At 42.5% G+C, this 22,282-nt stretch overlaps 1 protein-coding gene across 5 annotated transcripts in view; it reads right to left on the reverse strand.

Annotated features, from left to right (window-relative positions):
- Nucleotides 1–10,737: 10,737 nt before the first annotated feature.
- Nucleotides 10,738–22,282, reverse strand: part of CCDC18 (coiled-coil domain containing 18) — a 49,931-nt gene continuing 38,386 nt past the window's right edge. For 4 of the 5 annotated variants that reach the window (XM_044300841.1, XM_044300840.1, XM_044300843.1 and 1 more), the window contains exons 21-27: nt 21,717–21,897; nt 20,631–20,730; nt 20,181–20,297; nt 18,433–18,576; nt 15,726–15,929; nt 13,158–13,274; nt 10,739–12,282 (exon numbers count right to left, since the gene is read on the reverse strand). In XM_044300841.1, coding sequence (XP_044156776.1) covers nt 11,833–12,282; nt 13,158–13,274; nt 15,726–15,929; nt 18,433–18,576; nt 20,181–20,297; nt 20,631–20,730; nt 21,717–21,897 — 1,313 coding nt within the window. In that variant the 3' untranslated portion in view covers nt 10,739–11,832. Of the gene's footprint in view, nt 12,283–13,157; nt 13,275–15,725; nt 15,930–18,432; nt 18,577–20,180; nt 20,298–20,630; nt 20,731–21,716; nt 21,898–22,282 lie in introns of all 5 variants that reach the window. The other variant, XM_044300844.1, reaches the window with a different exon arrangement.

Raw genomic sequence — 22,282 nt, forward strand, 5'->3', positions numbered from 1 at the left:
CGTATATCAGGTGCAGATTGCATTGCGATGGTTAGCTGCACCGCAATCTGCAACTTTTCTAAAAAAGTGGGTGGGGACGGGTCAGTAGGTTGATCTCATTCATCATTTTCTATGTCTGTTTTAGGCTAGGGCTACACCACGACATGTGTCGCGCGACACATAGGGCATAACTACACTGCAACATATGTTGCACCAATGTCGCGCAATAATTTTTATAATGATAGTCTATGGTGTCGCACTGCGACATGCTGCTACTGCAACGCGACAGTCGCAGAAAAATCCATCTTGGATGGATTTTTTGCTACTGTCATGTCGCAGTATGACACCATAGACTATCATTATAAAAATTGTTGCTCTCTTGGCAGTTGAAACTGTACTTCATATTAGCTATGTAAATAGCTGATGCTGCGTACCTTTGTTTAACTAATGTATATGCTATAATAGGAATGCCACCCAATAATGTTGTATCCTCAACTTATGTTCATGTTTGCAACATATTCTATTACGTATTGACATAATTTTTCTTGCATAAATCTTTCAATAAATACCCCATTGAAACATAAAAATTGTCGCTCTACACATGTCGTCGTGTAGCCCTAGCCTAGCCTTAGGCATAGAAAATGGTCTAAATGTAAGCCAGTGAGGAAGCTGTCTTGCATTTATTTATTTATTGTAATTCTTTATTTATTTTCTTTTTTCATCAACGACAAACAATGTATATTATTTCCAGATACATGGGTTACATTATATATCTCTTCATATCAAATAGGAAATATCTTTCTCCTATAACAGGGACTGGACAAAAGAAAAGTCATATATCACATTGGTAAGTATGATCAACTCGCACAAATTATGCAGAAAAGATTCCGAACCTTTGGAAACATAAGTAATCGTAAGGAAACGTACGGATACATTAGGATATGCGCGAGGAAGGTCCTCCAAACTCTAGTGGAGTGGTCCTCTCCCAAATCATTCCAACACAAATTGATGGACATCCTGGCTTCTAGCAAATTCCAGCCATGGACCCCAGGTTCAATGATACCTGATCAAACCTGCACCTGTGTTCGATCCCAGCTCCTCCAGCCTGGCAACCTGACTCACCTTCTGCAGCCAATGTGCCACGGAAGGAGCCTGCGTTTGTCTCCAGTATAGGGGTATCATGCTTTTAGCAATTAGAATCATCTGTTTCCAAAGATTGACATTGAATGTAGATGTATAGGTAGGTAGTAGGTTAAGAAATAGCAGTTGTGGTGTCTAGGGTGGCGATCCTATACACATTTTGTAAATTATCGCTTTCACTTTGATCCAGAATGGTTTTATCAAATGGCACTCCCACCATATATGTAAATAGGTCTCCGACTCCCTTAGGCACCTCCAACATGACGCGGCAGGAGTGGGTTCATAGCGTGTAAAACCACTGGAGTTTTGTACCATCTACTAACTACTTTGTATAACGCCTCCTGCATAGTGGTACATCTAGATGGTCCACGTGAGTTTTTGTATATATTTAGGATATCCTCTTTGGAAAACTTGATATCTAGTTCTCTTTCCCAAGTGTTAATATATGTATGAGATTGCCCCTCTGGATGTTTATTCAGTATTTAGCAGATGGTGGAAATCAGTTTTGGTATCGTCGCTGTTTGTGCCGCCAGTTTTTCAAGATCATGATGATCTCTTTCTAACATGTTATATCTTTTGCCAGTATATTTTTGAAGTTAGATAGAAGCTGAGTATAAGTCAGCAGATCTATCTTAATTAGCAGGATTCTGGACTGTAACACCTAATTCTGGGAAAGCCAACATGTCTCCTAACTCGTATCCATCTAACATCCTCTGATTGCCCATTACAATTACATTGGTTTTGAAAGGACTAGTCAGGCCCAGTAGATCACCCAAACTGAGAAGCGGTGAAGGATGCTCCCAAAAGTTAGGAGGAAGTTGTGAACCTGCCCATATTGAGAGAGGAGCTTTCGTTAGAATAGGTGTTCCTCGTGGAGGTCTTGTCCCCTGAATTACCCAGAGTAATGCCCTGTGTAAGTGAATACCCTACTATTTCTTGTTCTATTCGTATACAGGTCCTTCTAAAAAAATTAGCATATTGTGATAAAGTTCATTATTTTCTGTAATGTACTGATAAACATTAGACTTTCATATATTTTAGATTCATTACACACAACTGAAGTAGTTCAAGCCTTTTATTGTTTTAATATTGATGATTTTGGCATACAGCTCATGAAAACCCAAATTTCCTATCTCAAAAAATTAGCATATTTCATCCGACCAATAAAAGAAAAGTGTTTTTAATACAAAAAAAGTCAACCTTCAAATAATTATGTTCAGTTATGCACTCAATACTTGGTCGGGAATCCTTTTGCAGAAATGACTGCTTCAATGCGGCGTGGCATGGAGGCAATCAGCCTGTGGCACTGCTGAGGTGTTATGGAGGCCCAGGATGCTTCGATAGCGGCCTTAAGCTCATCCAGAGTGTTGGGTCTTGCGTCTCTCAACTTTCTCTTCCCAATATCCCACAGATTCTCTATGGGGTTCAGGTCAGGAGAGTTGGCAGGCCAATTGAGCACAGTAATACCATGGTCAGTAAACCATTTACCAGTGGTTTTGGCACTGTGAGCAGGTGCCAGGTCGTGCTGAAAAATGAAATCTTCATCTCCATAAAGCTTTTCAGCAGATGGAAGCATGAAGTGCTCCAAAATCTCCTGATAGCTAGCTGCATTGACCCTGCCCTTGATAAAACACAGTGGACCAACACCAGCAGCTGACATGGCCCCCCAGACCATCACTGACTGTGGGTACTTGACACTGGACTTCAGGCATTTTGGCATTTCCCTCTCCCCAGTCTTCCTCCAGACTCTGGCACCTTGATTTCCGAATGACATGCAAAATTTGCTTTCATCCGAAAAAAGTACTTTGGACCACTGAGCAACAGTCCAGTGCTGCTTCTCTGTAGCCCAGGTCAGGCGCTTCTGCCGCTGTTTCTGGGGAATGCGGCACCTGTAGCCCATTTCCTGCACACGCCTGTACACGGTGGCTCTGGATGTTTCTACTCCAGACTCAGTCCACTGCTTCCGCAGGTCCCCCAAGGTCTGGAATCGGTCCTTCTCCACAATCTTCCTCAGGGTCCGGTCACCTCTTCTCGTTGTGCAGCGTTTTCTGCCACACTTTTTCCTTCCCACAGACTTCCCACTGAGGTGCCTTGATACAGCACTCTGGGAACAGCCTATTCCTTCTGTGTCTTACCCTCTTGCTTGAGGGTGTCAATGATGGCCTTCTGGACAGCAGTCAGGTCGGCAGTCTTACCCATGATTGCGGTTTTGAGTAATGAACCAGGCTGGGAGTTTTTAAAAGCCTCAGGAATCTTTTGCAGATGTTTAGAGTTAATTAGTTGATTCAGATGATTAGGTTAATAGCTCGTTTAGAGAACCTTTTCATGATATGCAAATTTTTTTAGATAGGAATTTGGGGTTTTCATGAGCTGTATGCCAAAATCATCAATATTAAAACAATAAAAGGCTTGAACTACTTCAGTTGGTGTGTAATGAATCTAAAATATATGAAAGTCTAATGTTTATCAGTACATTACAGAAAATAATGAACTTTATCACAATATGCTAATTTTTGGAGAAGGACCTGTATATAGTTTGGTGGAGGGGGATTTCTGCCAATCTAATATCCTCGTCAACTGTACTGCTTTGTACATCTTTACTATGTCCGGGAAGCCTATTCCCCTAAGTGTTTGGGTTTGCTTAGGGTAGACAGAGCTACTCTACACATTACTTTCGCCCATATGTATTTCAGAAAAATTTTCCGAATCTGTGTGAAAAAAGAGTTTGGTAGGATTTTGGTGGTATTTTCATAATTTTCAACAGGTTTACGCTACCTAACCATGATATATATGGAATCTTCCAGGAACCTATAATATTCTCTATCTGCTTGATCAGTGGTGTGTAATTTAGCTGGATCCAATTCTTGGGATCTGGTGACACCTGTAATCCCAGATATTTTATGTACTGAGGTGACCACTGGAAATTGGATAAGCTTTTAGCTTTACGGATCACATTTTCAGAGCAAGATACATTCAAAGGCTGTCGATTTTATGGCGTTTATCTTGAAGTTCGATAGATACTGGAACTCCTCAAACATACTAGACAATATGGGAAGTGAGATATCAGGATTGGGAGTTAAAATAAGGAGATCATCTGCGTACGCCGCTGACTTGTGACATCTACCTCCTATCGTAATTCCCTTTATGTCTGCATATTGTCTAATATTTTGTATAAGAGTTTCCATGGTCAGTACGAACAACGGGGGTGAGTAGGGGGCAGCACTGTTTAGTGCCATTAAAAATTTGGAACCTCTGAGACAGTGTGACATTTATTTTTAATGATGCAGAAGGTCCAGTATATAGAGCGAATACTGCTTTTATGAACGTCTCAGGAATCCCAAATCTCTCTAGAGCTTTTCGCATGAATAGCCAGTCTATCCTATCGAATGCCTATTCGGCGTTGGTGGATAATAGTGCCATGAGAACATGTTTAATCTTTGCATATTGGATAAGGTGTAATATCCTAAGAGTGTTATCTTTTCCCTCTCTACTTTTTACGAACCCCACCTGCTCCTGCTTGAGCAAGGATGGAAGGAGATGTTTAAGTCTATTTGCTAATAGATTGGCGTACAGCTTGATATCAACATTAAGTAGAGAGATTGGTCGATAACTGATGCATCATTTAGCATCCTTTCCCTCCTTGTGCAAGACGGAGATGTGCTCCTCAAGTGATTGCGTGAGAAAGTCATTCTTGCTAGCTGCTGAAGTAACTGCTTTTAATAGTTGCGGGAGGAGTATGTCAGAGAATGTTTTATAATAGGTTGTTGTCAGTCCATCTGGGCCTGGGCTCTTTACTATTGGGGATTCCTTAAGTGCCATCTGAAGTTCTTGTAAGAAGGGAGTCGATAGCAGTTTCCGCTGTGTCGGTCACACCTGGTAACTGTAGGGAGTCAAGGAATTTCTCTATCTTCTCTTGTCTAATCTGTATGGCTTGGGGCGTTTCGTCAGCTCTTAAGTAGTACAGTGTTGAATAAAACTTTTTAAACTGTGTTGCTATTGCTTTTGTCTCTGTTTCGTTGGGTTTGTGACTAATTTTGTGTATATACATTTGCGCTTGTCTACGCTTTTCCATTAATCTGGAACCTTTGTTGCCATGTATATAAATCTTGTGTTTCGCATACAGATACGCCTTGGCCGCTCTATGGTTTAGTAATTGATTGAGTTTTTCTCTTTGTGTTGTGAGTTCGGCAAATACTGCTTGAGCTGCTGATAATTTGTGTTTTTGTTCCAATCTCTAGATGGTTACGAGGACGTCATCTATCTCCCTTTGCCTCTTATCGTACGTTCTCATAGCGATCAGTTCCCCTTATTACCGTTTTATGGGCTTCCCAAATTATCGTGTGTGAAATTTGACCACTGTCATTTTCTGCAAAATAACTTTATTTTTGTTTATGTCAGACTTGAGTAGTGACTCATTGGGTAGACACTCTCTTGGGCAGGGAAGCAATCTTTAAAGTTAGTGACAGGGGCATGATCTGAGATCCCAATATTGCCAATTCTGGACTCTACCAAAGTCAATATATGTGTGTTGGATAAAAATAGGTAGTCTAGCCTTTGCTATGATTTATGAACTTCTGAGTAGAAGGTATAATCCTTTTCAGATGGATGTGTCATTCGCCATACGTCCCACAGTTTTAGCGGGGCAAGGATTTGTCTTAGGTAACGGATTTTCCTTTGGGGTAAGTGAGATTTCCCAGAGGTGGAGTCTATTGAGGGTTCCATCACTAAATTCAGGTCCCTGCCTACTATACACATTCCTTCACTAAATGATCATGGCCTATTCAGTATATTGGGCAGACTAGATGGGCCAAATGGTTTTTATCTGCCGACACATTCTATGTTTCTATGAAGGGTCTCTGTAAGCCAAGGAATCTGCTCTGTGTTGGGAGCATAAAGGCCTGCTATGGTGCCTAATGTGTGTGCAATAGTGCCTTTTAGAAATCATCTAAACGTGCCTGTATTGTAAAGGGTATATCTTTCTTTATAGCAATGGTAACACCTCTAGATTTCGACTGTCCGTAACAGGAGTGAACTGTCTTACATTTAGATTCGGTGCTGGATGCACCGAAATTATAGAGAGGCCGGCGCCTCTTCAAAACTTTTGCCAGTGCAGGGGCTTTATTAAGACCGGCTTCTAAAACCCTGGTATTAATAAATGATACCCTATATGTTCACTCCTTTCAGTACAATTACAGCAATACCACACTTTTATCATTTTCCCTGTGTTTTAATTATTGTATTATTTTTTATTTGCATCACCATGCACTGACCTCACTGTTTGCAGGGCGATCTGTACTGCTTTATTGACATCATTTTGGAGTGTGTATGACTTTTTGATCACTTTTGTATTCAGTTTTTTTTGGGAGGTGAAGAGACAAACAGATGCTGAATGTTAAATTTTGATTTATTTTTTCAGTTACGGATTTCACTGTATGAGAAATACTTTTATATTTTAATAGAACATAGGGGAAGTGGTTAACACATTATGATCAGGAATGACAATTTACATTTTCTTGGCTCAAATCATATGCTTTTTCAGCAGTAGGAGTGTCTGAATGCGGTAGTATGTTCAATTACTTAGAGCGTAGCTGTCATTTCAGGAGGCTTTTCCAAGTCATCGTGTGTACATGAAGAATAACAATGTGGCCATTATATGACTTATTCTCTGTCTCTAATGGTCAATTCTCCTTGAGCTAATGGGGACAAAATATCGGCTATGTTTTTTTCCGTACACTGCATACCTAGAAGAGATCTTTGCTGCTTCTGAGGGGGTGCTACAGAGAGACAGGGGAGCAGGAACCTATAGAACATTATACTGCAGCACTAAGCAGTGTCGCTGTGAACTCAGATCAGACCCCCAATGTTGATCAGACCTCAGGGCTAAAAAAAAAAAAAAGAACTCGCCTCTCCTGTTCAGGTCGCCGCACCCGAGATCCAGTACCCTTCCTGCCACGCTGTGACCTGACATCGCACAGCGCCTATGTCCTTACGAAGTGCGTATTTCTCAGAACAGCGTGTGGCGCCAGCAGACGAAGATCAGGGAGCGGTGAGTACACAGCCAGCACAAGGAGTGATGGTATTCACCGCTCCTGCCATAATCATTAGTGCTTCCATAATGGAAGCACTCACTAGTATTCGCTCTATAAGATGCACTGACATTTCCCCCCACTTTTGGGGGAAAAATTGCATCTTATAGGGCAAAAAAAATATGGTTTTTCATTAAACTTTTCTGTTTAAAAATAGATTACAATGTTTCTTATATTCTCCTTTACTTTTGATCTATTCACTTGAATGTGGCTAAGCAACAAAACTACAACACAGCCCATGGTATTGTTGCTCAGCGCCATTTATTTGCAATAGCAGATACGATTAATTGATTGGTTGGTTGATAAGAGCAGTGAATTTTCTGGGGGGACTTTTTTTCTATTAACATAGTTTTTCGGGCCGAAAAAAAGACATCCGTCCTTCGAGTTCAGTCTGTTATTCTGCAATGGGATCCAGACGAAGGCAAAAAAAAAAAAAAACTTTGGAGGTAGAAGCCAATTTTAGTCATTTAAGGGGAAAGAAATCTTCCCTAGATCAGCGACCCTTCTCCAGAAATCTACTAACTATAACCTGTAATATTATTACACTCCAGAAATACATCCAGGCCCCTCTTGGAGTCTTTTGGTGAATTCCCCATCACCACCTCCTCAGGCAGAGAGCTCCATAGTCTCACTGCTCTTACCGTAAAGAATCCATCTATTACACAACAGAAAACTAAAATATGCTAGTGCTGATGCATGGAAAATGTATATGCTTCAGTGTCGCTCAAAAAGCGTCCAAAAACAGAGCCCGGAAACTATAGGCCGGTAAGTTTAACATCTGTCGTGGGTAAACGGTTTAAAGGTTTTCTAAGAGATGCTATCTTGGAGTACCTCAATGAAAATAAGCAAATAATACCATATCAGCATGACTTCATGAGGGATCGGTCATGTCAAACTAATTTAGCTTCTATGAGGAGGTAAGTTCTAGACTTGACAGCGGCGAATCAATGGATGTCGTATATCTGTATCAGTAATAGAAACACACCCCAGTGTGCCCCCCCCCCCCCCAACACCCCAGTATAAGAAACATTGGTGGCTCAGTGGGAAGTGCCAATGAGGGTTAAAAAATAATTTAAAAAAAATTAACTCACCTCCTCCAGTTCGCGTAGCTGCCGGTCTCCTGTTCTTTCTTCAGGACCTGTGGTGATGTCACATGAATCATGTGATGAGCACAGTGATGTCACCACAGGTCCTTTGACAGGTCCTGAAGAAAGAACAGGAGATGATCAATTGGAGGAGGTGAGTTAATAATTATTATTTTTTTTAACCCTCATTGGCACTGCCCACTGCGCCACCAATGTTCATTATATTGAGGGGGGGGGGGGGGCGCGCACTGCGCCACCAATGTTTATTATATTGAGGGGGCACACTGCACCACCAATGTTTATTATACTGGGGTGTTGGGGGGGTGCACACTGCGCCACCAATGTTTATTATATTGAGGAGGGGGCACACTGCGCCACCAATGTTTATTATACTGGGGTGTTGCGCACTGCACCACCAATGTTTATTATACTGGGGTGTTGGGGGGGGTGCACACTGCACCACCAATGTTTATTATATTGAGGAGGGGGCACACTGACCACCAATGTTTATTATACTGGGGTGTTGCGCACTGCACCACCAATGTTTATTATACTGGGGTGTTGGGGGGGTGCACACTGCACCACCAATGTTTATTATATTGAGGAGGGGGCACACTGCGCCACCAATGTTTATTATACTAGGGTGTTGCGCACTGCACCACCAATGTTTATTATACTGGGGTGTTGGGGGGGGTGCACACTGCACCACCAATGTTTATTATATTGAGGAGGGGGCACACTGCGCCACCAATGTTTATTATACTAGGGTGTTGCGCACTGCACCACCAATGTTTATTATATTGAGGGGGGGGCACACTGCGCCACCAATGTTTCTTATATTGGGGGGGCACACTGTGCCACCAATGTTTATTATACTGGGGTGTTGGGGGCGCACTGCGCCACCAATGTTTCTTATATTGGGGGGGGGGGCGCACTGCGCCACCAATGTTTATCATACTGGGGTGTTGGGGGGGCGCACTACGCCACCAATGTTTATTATATTGGGGGGGGCACACTGCACCACCAATGTTTATCATACTGGGGTGTTGGGGGGTGCACTGCGCCACCAATGTTTATTATATTGACCTTCTACTATGCATTCTGTATTAAAGAATGCTATTATTTCCCCTTATAACCATGTTATAAGGGAAAGTAATACAGTGAATAGACTTTCATCCTAGCAACCATGAGTGAAAATCGCACCGCATCCGCACTTGCTTGCGGATGCTTGCAATTTTCACGCAGCCCCGATAGCTTCTATGGGGCCTGCGTTGCGCGAAAAAAGCACAACATAGAGCATGCTGCGATTTTCACGCAACGCACAAGTGATGTGTGAAAATCACCGCTCATGTGCACAGCTCCATAGAAGTGAATGGGTCCGGATTTAGTGCGGGTGCATTCCGGTATTTTGAATGCCAGATCCAGCACTAATACATTCCTATGGGAAAAAATGCTGGATCCGGCATTCAGGCAAATCTTCAGTTTTTTTCGCCGGAGATAAAACCGTAGCATGCTGCAGTTTTATCTTTTGCCTGATAAGTCAAAATGACTGAACTGAAGACATCCTGATGCATCCTGATTACGGATTACTCTCTATTCAGAATGCATGGGGATATGCCTGATCAGTTCTTTTCCGATATTGAGCCCCTAGGACTGAACTCCGTGCCGGAAAAGAAAAACATTAGTGTGAAAGTACCTTAAAATTTTTAAGATTAAATCCCCCCTTTCCCAATTTTACATATAAAATATATAAACAATAAATATATATATATATATATATATATATTACATAGCGCTGTCCAAACTATTAAAAAAATCTCCTATGCGGTGAGCATTCGCCATTTTTTAGTCACCTTGACACCCCAAAAAATAGGATAGGACTGTTCTATTATGGGCTGAATGTTTCATAAAATGCGAAATGCACGCGGCTTTTTTTGGTGTTTTTTTTTATTTTTTATTTGCGCGTTATTGAGTATCGCAATACTTTTTTATGGTGACGAAAGCGAATAAAAATTTTGGTATGAAAACAACCCTATGCCGATCTGATCGGCATAGCGTTGTCACGATACTAAAATTTGGATTCGGTTTCGATTTGGCTCCTAAATTTTTCAGTTCAGGAGCCAATGGCTACTAGGTATTTTTTTTAGTCTGGAGCACTGCGGGCCACAAGGGGTTAAATGACAACTTGAAACCATATTTCATTCCAAAAGCATTTCATGCAACAACAAAATGTTTATTTCCCATTCCACTGGATTGATATTCCCCCAGGCGGATGGAATTATGCAGAGCAAAGATTGAGACTGTGTGTGGTGCAGTCTGATTAATTATCAGTAGATCCCAAGGCTCTTTCTAATTCATTTTGATGTTCAAACCACTTCTGTCCCATGATGAAAAGTATTAAGAAAGACACATATGAACCCGATTCTCACCAAGAAAATATTTAATCATAAGATACACAATCTGTATGAAAAAGACAAATATAAAATATTAGTGCCTGGAAAAGATGTATACAAATAAATAGCAGAATGTACACCATATACAAACATAATAGAAGACGGCTCATGTCAGTGCAGAAAGAAACAGGCAATGAGCTACATATAAACATACACGTACACACGGATCTTTCAAAACGTGTATTGTATAAACTAGGCCTTAACACAGCAAAAGCTGTCAGACTAAGGCACTTTCATTTTAGGGTCCCTTTTTCATTAAGGGCACATTCACATGACCGTATGGTCGCCGTCCCCATGCTGTAGACTGCAAATACCGGCCAACTATGCACGGTCATCGGCCGTGTGAATTCCATATTGCGGTGCGGACACACTAACTTGAATGGGTCCGCGATCCGCAAAATACGGCAAAAGGTAGGGGTCATTAAGGATCAAAACACTCCGGTTGTAAAGGAGGTTAATGTTCTCCAGTACGATTTGCTCGTATTTAAGCTGATTTGTGTGGCCTATTATCTGTAAACCAGATAAAGAGGACCAGGCAAAGTTAGCCCGGCATACAAGACGCTGGCCTTTATAAATGTCCCGATATGTCTTGTATAAATTTGATATTGGAAAGTTCAAATACTGCTTCCTCATCTTTTATAGACAAGCCGCGTCTGGAATTAGTCCTCTTTTCTTCCTCCTTTCGGCCCTGACCCTTGTAATCCAGGGAGAAGATGATCTCGGATGGAGTTTGGGCTGTAGCATCGGTACCTTAAAAGCTTCTTCAGAACTTTGCTCCTAGCTTAATGCTATTTGGTTGCATATTCATTCCCCTGCTATCATGGTTCCCTTTTACAAAGGTGACACCCTACAGTCGCCCACAAATTTGTCTTACTCACCTCTGCTGCCTTGTAAAAAAATGTAGTACTTCTAGTCAAATAAAGCATTGATTTGGCTGTCAACTAGCCATCTGAACACGACAGCTGTGACCAGTGGTGAAATTCTAAAGAGGTCATCATCATCATCATACCTGGAAAATGATATATTGCTAATAACACAAAACTGCTTTCCTTATAGGTATATTCACTCATTCATTCATTCCTGTTCAGGTTATAGGCCTTCAGATAAATTCATCTCCTCTTTAATGTACTTAAGCATACCGCTGAGAGTGCCTAGATCGGGAGTGTCACATGTTGTGTCACAATGACTGACAGCATGCTCTAACGGGTTAAATGAGGTTTCGGTGAAATTGTCTGATGGTACAAGGACATTCTTGTCGCTGGCAATCCTCGCTAGTGAAGAATCGGACAGCATGAAGTTCTTCATGCCTTCCATCCTATTTTTGAAATCTACAGAACTAACATCAGAAAGGCTTAGGTCACTTAACGAATGGTCCATGTTCCAGTTCAAATCAGAGGATTCTGGAAGTTTGTATGATTCCAGAGCCTGGCAGCCACCAAATATATCAGGAGAAACAGAGGAGTGGTTTGGCATTTGCTTGAGGGCAAGTGATCTTTCATATCCTGAAATACGGGCTTTTAACCTGGTCAACTCAGACTCCTGCAGAAGAACACAAGAAACCATGAGGAGTATTATGGAAACCAGTATCACAAGCAATAATGGTGACATTTGCAGATGTCAAAATTATATTCTTAGGGTGACCATAACAGACTATGAGAAACCAATTACTCCCAATTCCCCGGAAATGTGTCACTAGGTAATTATTGCTTAAATGTTTTTTTCCCGGGAGGTAACATTTAGAATGCAAGCGATTGGTGGAGTAGGTCGTTCCTACTGTGCTGAGACCAGGAAGTGGAGAGCAGCAGGGGCCAGACCAGCTTCAAAACAGCATTAATGTATTAAGAAAAGAACAGCTCAGCTCCTACCCCTCTCTGCACAATGACCTCTGCACAGGTCATAGAACAGTCTCCCATTGAAGTCAATAAACGTCTCCTGCTGTAAAGCGTCTCTCTGAATGCTGTTAGCCACCCAGGAAAGATGGCTACCACCATATTCATGGTGGTAAATGAGTCCTATGGGATTTTCATATTGATGGCCTATCCTATTACTGCTCCTTGAGTTATAATAAATCTATTATAATGAATAAAGCCAAACAATACAAAAGCACTACCAGTAGGACAGCTGGAGGGGTGTTTTGTTTTGTTTTGTTTTCACAGGAAGTGAAATATGTACCCATCTGTAAAGACCAAATCAAAATTGATAATGTTATATTAAAAGGTTTTTTTTACAAAACGGATCATATTAAAAGGCATGCCCTTTCCTCAGATTCCATCCCAATTAGCCAGGTCAGTGATTATCCTAGAGAAACAGACTGGTGCAATAAGAGCTTATTTAGAGGACTACAAATGGATATGATGCTCCAAACTAAGATCATAAAAGACAAACGGAATTGTATCTCAATAAATGTAATTTACCTTCAGGATTAACACTTCATTAGTTGCTTTGATCACCTCGTTTCTGGCTTCAAGTTCAGTTTTTAAATTAGCAATTGTATCCTGAGCATCGTCCAGATCTTGTTTGAAGTGCTGCTTCTGGCAAAAAGGGAATGAAAATAAAGTTGTACAAAGTGTTTTTAAGACAGACAAACAGATGTCAAATTTTTTATTTTTTTTATATACAATATTTTTCAGACTATAATATGCACTTTTCCCTTCAAGAGCTGGGGAAAATGGCAGTGCGTCTTATAGTGCAAATGCTAATGACTGCTTCCATTATGGACGGGGCCCATCAGTATGCAGGATGCGCAGGAAGTGGTAAGTGAAGCACTGCAGCTGACTGTACTCACCGGGCCCCGATCTGCACTGTGTCCTCACTGCATACAGTGAAGTGTCAGGACATAATGCATGCAGGTGTGCATTAAGACCCGAAGCTGTGCAGCATCAGGTCATAGTGCAGAGCGGGGTCCGGAAGAAGACCAGGGAGTGGCAAGTGAAGGAAGATCATGCAGCCTGCAGCAGGAGAGGTAGTTAATTTAATTTGTTTGTCTGATCTGAGGAGGAATGTGGGTCTGATCTGAGGAGGAATAGGGGGTCTGATCTGAGGAGGAATAGGGGGTCTGATCTGAGGAGGAAAATAGGGGTCTGATCTGAAGAGGAAAATAGGGGTCTGATCTGAAGAGGAAAATAGGGGTCTGATCTGAAGAGGAAAATAGGGGTCTGATCTGAAGAGGAAAATAGGGGTCTGATCTGAAGAGGAAAATAGGGGTCTGATCTGAAGAGGAAAATAGGGGTCTGATCTGAAGAGGAAAATAGGGGTCTGATCTGAAGAGGAAAATAGGGGTCTGATCTGAAGAGGAAAATAGGGGTCTGATCTGAAGAGGAAAATAGGGGTCTGATCTGAAGAGGAAAATAGGGGTCTGATCTGAAGAGGAAAATAGGGGTCTGATCTGAAGAGGAAAATAGGGGTCTGATCTGAAGAGGAAAATAGGGGTCTGATCTGAAGAGGAAAATAGGGGTCTGATCTGAAGAGGAAAATGGGGGTCTGATCTGAAGAGGAAAATGGGGGTCTGATCTGAAGAGGAAAATAGGGGTCTGATCTGAAGAGGAGAATGGGGGTCTGATCTGAAGAGGAAAATAGGGGTCTGATCTGAAGAGGAAAATAGGGGTCTGATCTGAAGAGGAGAATGGGGGTCTGATCTGAAGAGGAAAATAGGGGTCTGATCTGAAGAGGAGAATGGGGGTCTGATCTGAAGAGGAATGGGGGTCTGATCTGAAGAGGAATGGGGGTCTGATCTGAAGAGGAATGGGGGTCTGATCTGAAGTGGAATGGGAGTCCAATACAGAGGTCTGATGGAGCTTGGGGGTCTGAGCTGAGGTCTGATGGAGCTTGGAGGTCTTATCTGAGGAGGAATAGAGTCTGATGTGAGGTCTGATATGAGAACAGATGACAAATATTTGTTTTCTTATTTTCTCTCTCTATATCCTAGTTGTGTCTTATAGTCTGAAAAATACAGTATATATGGAAAACAAATGATCAAGTAAGGGCATGTTCCCATCAGTGTTGCAGTCTCTGTGCGGGGCCTCAGTCACAAATTATGTCAAAAACAGCAGAGAGAAAAGTCTTGCATGCAGGACTTTTTCCTCAGCTAAAAAAAAAAAAAAAAAAAAAAAAAAAAAGAGCTCTTCCAGACATAACCAAACAGATCCCATTGACTATAATGGGTCTGTTTGGTTTAAGTTATTTTCGTTGCTCTGGTCCTATACCTATAACAGCAGAACAAAGGAAATAAAGATCTCTAGTATGAAAGAGCCTAAAACCTCCTTACTCCATTTTTGGCGGGACTGGCTGACCATCTGTATGTGGTTGTCCCGATGATGTCAGGAGAACGAGGGTTGGCTGTTGAACTTAAACATGTCTAATCCTTCGTTCTAACAAGATATAAGCCACCATAAGAGGAGACTGGAAGCATCTTATTCCCCCCCAGCTCATATACTGTAGTTCGGAAGACAGCTTTTGAAAGTGTAGGCGCACCGAAACATGTAAAAAAGTTCTCTGTGACCTCAAAGTCTTGAGGTTAGCACTTCCCTTGTTACCACACCTGTCTATTATCATCTCAACATATCAGGGCGATAATTTCATTTCGGGAAAAGTTTCTCTTCTTTCTCCTCTAACCTGCATGTATACACAGTCCTCCTTGCAGCCAGTTTTAGGGACAGATTTACATCCGGGCCTTTTCTTTACTTTTTAACAACTGATTTAGGGATTCTGAACAAATAATCAATTAATCCAAAAAGTGAGAAAACGTCTAGTACGAGCCATAGCAGAGGGGGTAAATGCATTCAGTTTTGTTGTATTTATTTAGAAAACTTTGTGATCGGGGTCAAAACCCTAATGTAATGGGCTGCTATTCAATAAAGCAGGACAAAATTAGGAGAATCCAAATGCTTACAAATCCTCTGTGGCCTGCTGTTCATACGTGAGAAAAGTAGTAATCAACAATCAAAAGCAGTTTAGGAATCCCCTCTCCCGGGACGGCCTTTTACCTCTTCTCTGGACTGAAGATCCATTGCCTCCAGCTTACGTGTAAGCCTGTCTGATTCTTTCTGAGATTCAGCCAGCTGCTGTCGGGTTTCCATGAGCTCTAACTGAGTGAACTGCATGCGTTCCCGTGCCAGCCTCACTTGCTGGCTGAGATCATTGCCCTCTTGATGCTGCTCAGAGATGTTCTTCTGCTGCTCTCCCATAATCTAAAACAGTAAAGAAGATTCCACCCAACACCTTTAATACTTGTGAAGATTATATATTAATGGAGGACTAAATCTTAAGTAAAAAGCCTATAAAATGATATTTCCAACATAGTGGTAATCATATACTGTGGTCATACATACAGATATCTCCAAACACTCCATTGTACCCTTCATATTTGACCCCCACCCAACAATTTGCAGTTAAAGGGGTTATCCAAGTTATATTTATTGATGACCTATCCTCAGGATAGGTCATCAATATCAGATTGGCGGGGGTCCGACACCCGGCACCCCCTCCGATCAGCTGTTTGAAGAGGAGACTGGCACGGTGTCAGCGCTGCCTCTTCTTCACTGTTTACCTTCTAGCCGTTGCATCTGCAGTGGTGAGCAGGTGTAATTACACCCAAGCCTTCCTATTGAAATGAATGGGACGGCTTGGGTGTAATTACACCTGCTCACCACTGCAGATGCAACGGCTAGAAGGTAAACAGTGAAGAGAAGGCAGCGCTGACACCGTGCCAGTCTCCTCTTCAAACAGCTGATCGGAGGGGGTGCCGGGTGTCGGACCCCCGCCAATCTGATATTGATGACCTATCCTGAGGATAGGTCATCAATAAATATAACTTGGATAACCCCTTTAAGGCTGAGTTGACATCTGCACTGGAGGCTTTGTTTTCTGGCCTCCATTGAGATTCCATCAAAAGTATCACATGGGACTATTTATCTGGTGAAATGGTGGACTCTCTAACGCAGGCATGCTCAACCTGCGGCCCTCCAGCTGTTGCAAAACTACAACTCCCATCATTCCCTGACAGCCTACAGCTATCATCCTACAGAAGGGCATTGTGGGAGTTGTAGTTTTACAACAGCTGGAGGGCCGCAGGTTGAGCATTCCTGCTCTAACGGAAACCAGACATACCCCATGACCGTCAATAGGGCACTGTTCGTTTGGCTACTTTCACACTGGCGTTTTGGCTTTCCGTTTGTGAGATCCGTTCAGGGCTCTCACCGGCGGTCCAAAACGGATCAGTTTTGTCCTAATGCATTCTGAATGGAAAACGATCCGCTCCGAATGCATCAGTTTGCCTCCGATCCGTCTCCATTCCGCTTTGGAGGCGGACACCAAAACGCTGCCTGCAGCGTTTTGTTGTCCGTCTGACGAAACTGAACCAAACTGATCCGTCCTGGCACACAATGTAAGTCAATGGGGACGGATCCGTTTTCACCGACAATAGAAAACGGATCCGTCCTCCATTGACTTTCAATGGTGTTCAAGACGGATCCGTCTTGGCTCTGTTAAAGATAATACAAACGAATCCGTTCTGAACGGATGCAGACGGTTGTATTATCTGAACGGATCAGTCTGTGCATATCCATGATGGATCCGCACCAAATGAGAGTGTGAAAGTAGCCTTACTTATGAGCCAGATCCAGAACTTCCATTGATCTGCTCCTATGACTGTACAGAATAATGGAACTCATGAGTGCCTAAGCAAAGACTTTGTCCCTCACACGGCCATAACTGTTGCAGTCTGTGGAGATACTCACATGGCTGTTTTTTTCAATGACCAGTAAATAGCCTAACATGCCCTAGTGTTGCCATTTTAATGGCCTTAAGGTCCCCACTGAAATAAATGGGCCAATTTTTAATGCCCATTAAGGTGGGTGGAAGGCAGGGAGTAAAAAAATAAGATCCTGACCTCGCCATAGACCGTCCCAGAAACACTTGTTCTGCACCGTAGGTAGCAGGACCTGCTCTCCCAGCATCATGACGTCACATTACTAGGCTGAGATCGTTAGGTCCTGTTGCACAGCAAGTGTTTCCGGGACTGTCTGTGGTGAGGGGAGTATTTTACTTTATTTTTAATTTGCTGTCACTATAGTGGGTGGGAGGGGTGGGGGGGATGTTGGGTCTGGGGGCAATATTATAGGGGCCATTGAAATGAATGGGTTCTCATCCAATCCGCAAAGAAAAAAAAAAACGGAACAGACATGGAAACAAAACACGTTTGTGTGAATGTAGCCTTATAGTGGGTGGAGCTGGTGCTAAGTTTTCGTCCCAAAATTACGCATAGATAGAACCTCCACATCTTGAAAGATCTACACGGCCGTTATAACACCACTAGAAAACACCAAAAGCACAAAGAAAATCTGACTGCGGTCCCACGCCACTGCCCAGTTTCAGGCCGCTTCTAGTCATAGCAGGACAATCTGTGGCCTCAGTGGTCATGTGTGTGAATGGAACATGCTGTTTAAGCAGATATGGCCGCTGAGGCCCGTGATTGGTTATGATGATATCAAGCCATTTCCTGGTCCTGCGGAGACTAGAAGCGTCTGGGAGCGGGGAGGATATCAGAGGTGGCAGATCCGCAAAGAGGAGAGTGCTTCTTTTTTAATAGGGCACAGGTTAGGGCTACCGAGGTTGTTGGCTGGACACCCCTTTAGTATTGCAATTGTGAGATCGCTGATTCTGTATTTACTTTAGTGATGTGTTCTCACTAACCTGCTCCATCTCCATTATTGTTTTCTGCTTTTTCTCAGCTTCATTTTGTAGCTGCGTTATATGTTGGTCTTTCTGTAGCAACTCAAAATCTTTTTCACGGAGCTGACCCTTTGCCTTTTCCAGAGTTTCATCAAGATTGGAAATCTGTCAAACATCACAAAAAAAGACAGTGTAAGGCTACTTTCAAATTAGCGGTTTTTGCGTATCAGTCATGGATCTGCAAAACGCTTCTGTTACCATAATACAACCGCATGCATCCGTCATGAATGGATCCGGTTGTATTATGTCTTCTATAGCCATGACGGACCCGTCATGAACACCATTGAAAGTCAATGGGGGACAAATTTGTTTTCCATTGCGTCATAGAAAACGGATCTGTCCCCATTGACTCACATTGTGTGCCAGGACGGATCCGTCTTGCTCTGCACTACATCGCAGACAGGAAAAACGCTGCTTGCACAGTTATTCTGTCCGTGATGGGAATGCAACCAAATGGAATGCATTTTGGAGCACTCCGTTTTGTCCAGTTCAGTTTTGTCCGAATTGACAATGAATGGGGACAAAACTGATGTGCTCCCCCCCCCGCTATTGAGATCCTATAATGGATCTCAATAGCGGAATTGAAAACGCTAATGTGAAAGTAGCCTAAAAAAACCTAGCTACAAATGATTGCTTTGAAATTTTATTATTGGGCTCAGTTCACATCTCGTGTTTATGCTATGCTCGGTGTGTGTGAAAAGTCACAGCAGAGACATTACTGCTGAACCTATCCATATGCCCCAAGCGAAGGATAATAAGAGTCAAATTTGGTCTCTTGGGTGGTATGTGTGTGTAATATATATATATTGTTTACAGTACAGAAAAGCACAGAAGACAGTGTCCACCACAAAACAAAAGCAAAAAAAACACTATCTCGTGGTTATACAGTGGCAAACGTCAGAAGTCTATGTTGAGGAATACGTCTGTCGTAGAGCTGGAATCAGTCCGTCATACATTGTTCAGTACAGTCAAATTATTATACTTTGTTTTCTCTTGTTTTACCCTTATATTTTTTATACATTTATTAAGACTTGCGTTTTAGACGTCGGTCTTAATAAGCCTCTGGTGGGGTGCCGGCCTCTACATAACTTCAGCGTATTCTAAATGTAAGACAGCTTTCTTGCTGTCTTACATTTACAACATTTTCCGCCACTCCGTTTTTTTTACACTTGGCACAGCTTCTGCCGCAACATGGCATGTGACGGAATCTGCGCCAGATATACGCCACAGAAGTGGCGTATATCTGTTCGTAAATGACCCCCATATTTTGTTAAGTTAATTATGACGTGCTAACCAAGCAGCATCCATCAGAAGCTCCTTGCTGAGCTCACAGGAGCATGGGCCCTTCTCTACAGCGATTGATGGGGGTAACACTGGTCAGACTGCACCAATTAGGCATCAATTGTCTATCCTGCTGTTCTGCCAAGAATTCAAACCTGAAACCCGGTTTAGCTGAGGATGACGAGGTGACAGTCATTATACGTTAAAGTTATGTTCACAAGGGATGTACTTTGCAACAAACTCTGCATGAGTTGCATTCAAATTCGCTAAAGATTTCGCCCTGTGCCCCGCACCGGGTGAAATCTGAATGTTTATAGCATAATTTGTGTTTATTAAAATCCTCAGCGTTCCAGGGCTTACCCTTAAACATCTTATATATTTTTTCCCAAGGGGATGCGACATACTGCTTAAAAACAAGGACCGCTCACCTGTTTAATATAGTCTTTCGTTTCCAATTCAGATTTCTCCAGGGAGCGCTCAAGCTGAGAAATTTTCTGTTGCAGCTCCTCTTTATGTTCCCGAATACTCATGTCTAAATGAGTGAGCTGCAAAAGCAAGTGACAATTTATATTATTCTGCCTGTAATTAAAAGCGGGACACAACAATAGGATTTTCTTGCACTCAAACTAGTTTACGGAAAGTAGTGTTGAAAGGAAAAATGTCTTCTGTCCATTATACGTGTCTGGTTCCTTATGCGATTTAGTAGACATTACCGTCCTTTAGGAATTGATCGTCACACACGTTTAATTAATTGCTGCCACTGATAATACATCCTATACGTTATATTTCAATATTCTCATTCGTCACGGCACCATTACTTTATATATATGTTTACTGGACGTGATAACGACAATGTAGAGGTAATTTTTAATACTAACTTGTGCTGCTCTTTGTTTTAGCTCCCAGTTGCGGTCTTTTAGGGCTTGGTCCAAGTCAAGCAGCTCATGATCTCTCTCTTCCAGTTCAGTCTTGCATGTCCTAAAAATAAAAAATAATAGTTAAAAAAAAGCTGCTTGGCTATTTTCGGCACTCCCATAGAAATGAATGGAGGGCGGCTGGGCATGAGCAGTGGGCACTCCGTCACTTTGCCGGCTCCGTTCTAAGGATAGGTGCGGGTCCCAGAGGTATCCTAGCGATATGCCCCCAATGTCCAAGATGAGGCTACCCCTTTAAGGGGTCAAGTTTGCACATTATCCCCTGTCCACAGGATAGGGCTATGATGGCTAACCTCAGGCATTCCAGCTGTTTTAAAACTACGACTCCCAAGATGTACACTTGCCTGGCTGTTCTCAGAACTCCATAGAAATGCATGGAGCATGCTGGGAGTTGTAGTTTCACCACAGCTGGAGTGCAGGAGCTTAGCCACCCCTGAGATAGGGGATATCTCTGATCTCTAGGGGTCCAACTGCTGGGACCACCACTGATCTGGAGAATGGGAGTGCCATTCCTCAAATCTGATGGAAAAGAAGGTCAAACATGTGCCCTGCTGCTCCAGTATACTCCTATATCTCCAGCAGTACTACGGAAAAGGAATGGAGCAGGAGTGAGCATGCTTAACCTGCCGCCCCATCAGACTTAGGGAAACGGAACCCTCATTCTTGGGATCGTGGCAGTCACAGTGGTCAGACCCCCAGTGATCAGTTAGTTATTCCCTATCCTGTGGATAGGTGAGTAACTTACAAACTTGGCACAACAAGAGACAGACAGTTCTGTACAGCAAATCACTCAGTTCCCGCTTGGTGGGAGTCTATGTGCTGCGACCACCCATTCCTGAGAACGAGGTGATCCAGGTACAGATGCACTGAGGCAGCTAGGCGAGCACAGCTGAGAATAAGATGAGGAGCAGTGAGCTTGTATCTCTATTTACTGTGGGAGATAACATGTGGCTAGTCCTTGGACGGATCACATTTATATATTTACACGTCAAGTCTTTGTACAAGCAGTTAAGATGGTTAGAAATTCACCTTAATTCTTCTCTAAGGGTTTGTATTATCACGTCTTTCTCTTCCACTGACAGGTGAGTCTTTGTGAGCGCTTCTTGTAGCTCCTCAACAAGCTTCGTACTCTTCTGCAAGTCCATTGTCATCTCTCCTTTTTTAATCAGATCATTTTCAGCAACGGCTACTCTCTCTTGTAGTAAAGCCACTGAAGAAAAAGACATAATGTACAGTAAGCATTGTACTAGCCCTGATATTAAATGAAGTGCATAAACACATTCTCCTCTACATTAGAAACAATCAGAATATTTTAGAAGCCTTCGTGAGTACCTACAGTAACCAGCAGGAGAAATGTGTTTGATAGAGACAGTGCTCAGTTTCTTTCATGAAGATCACCAATCCACTATTTGGGTCAGATGGAGCTGTATACAGCTACAGTATTATACAGAATGGCTCCTTAGTGGACGCAGCAGACAAAATTTCTAAGAGCTTATGTCAATATGCGCTTAAGAGGGTCCATTCACACATCCGCAAAACACGGACACCGACAATGTGCGTTCTGCATTTTGCGGACCGCACATTACCGGTACTCT

Source organism: Bufo gargarizans, chromosome 7, assembly GCF_014858855.1.
Source record: "Bufo gargarizans isolate SCDJY-AF-19 chromosome 7, ASM1485885v1, whole genome shotgun sequence".
Lineage (NCBI taxonomy): Eukaryota > Metazoa > Chordata > Amphibia > Anura > Bufonidae > Bufo > Bufo gargarizans.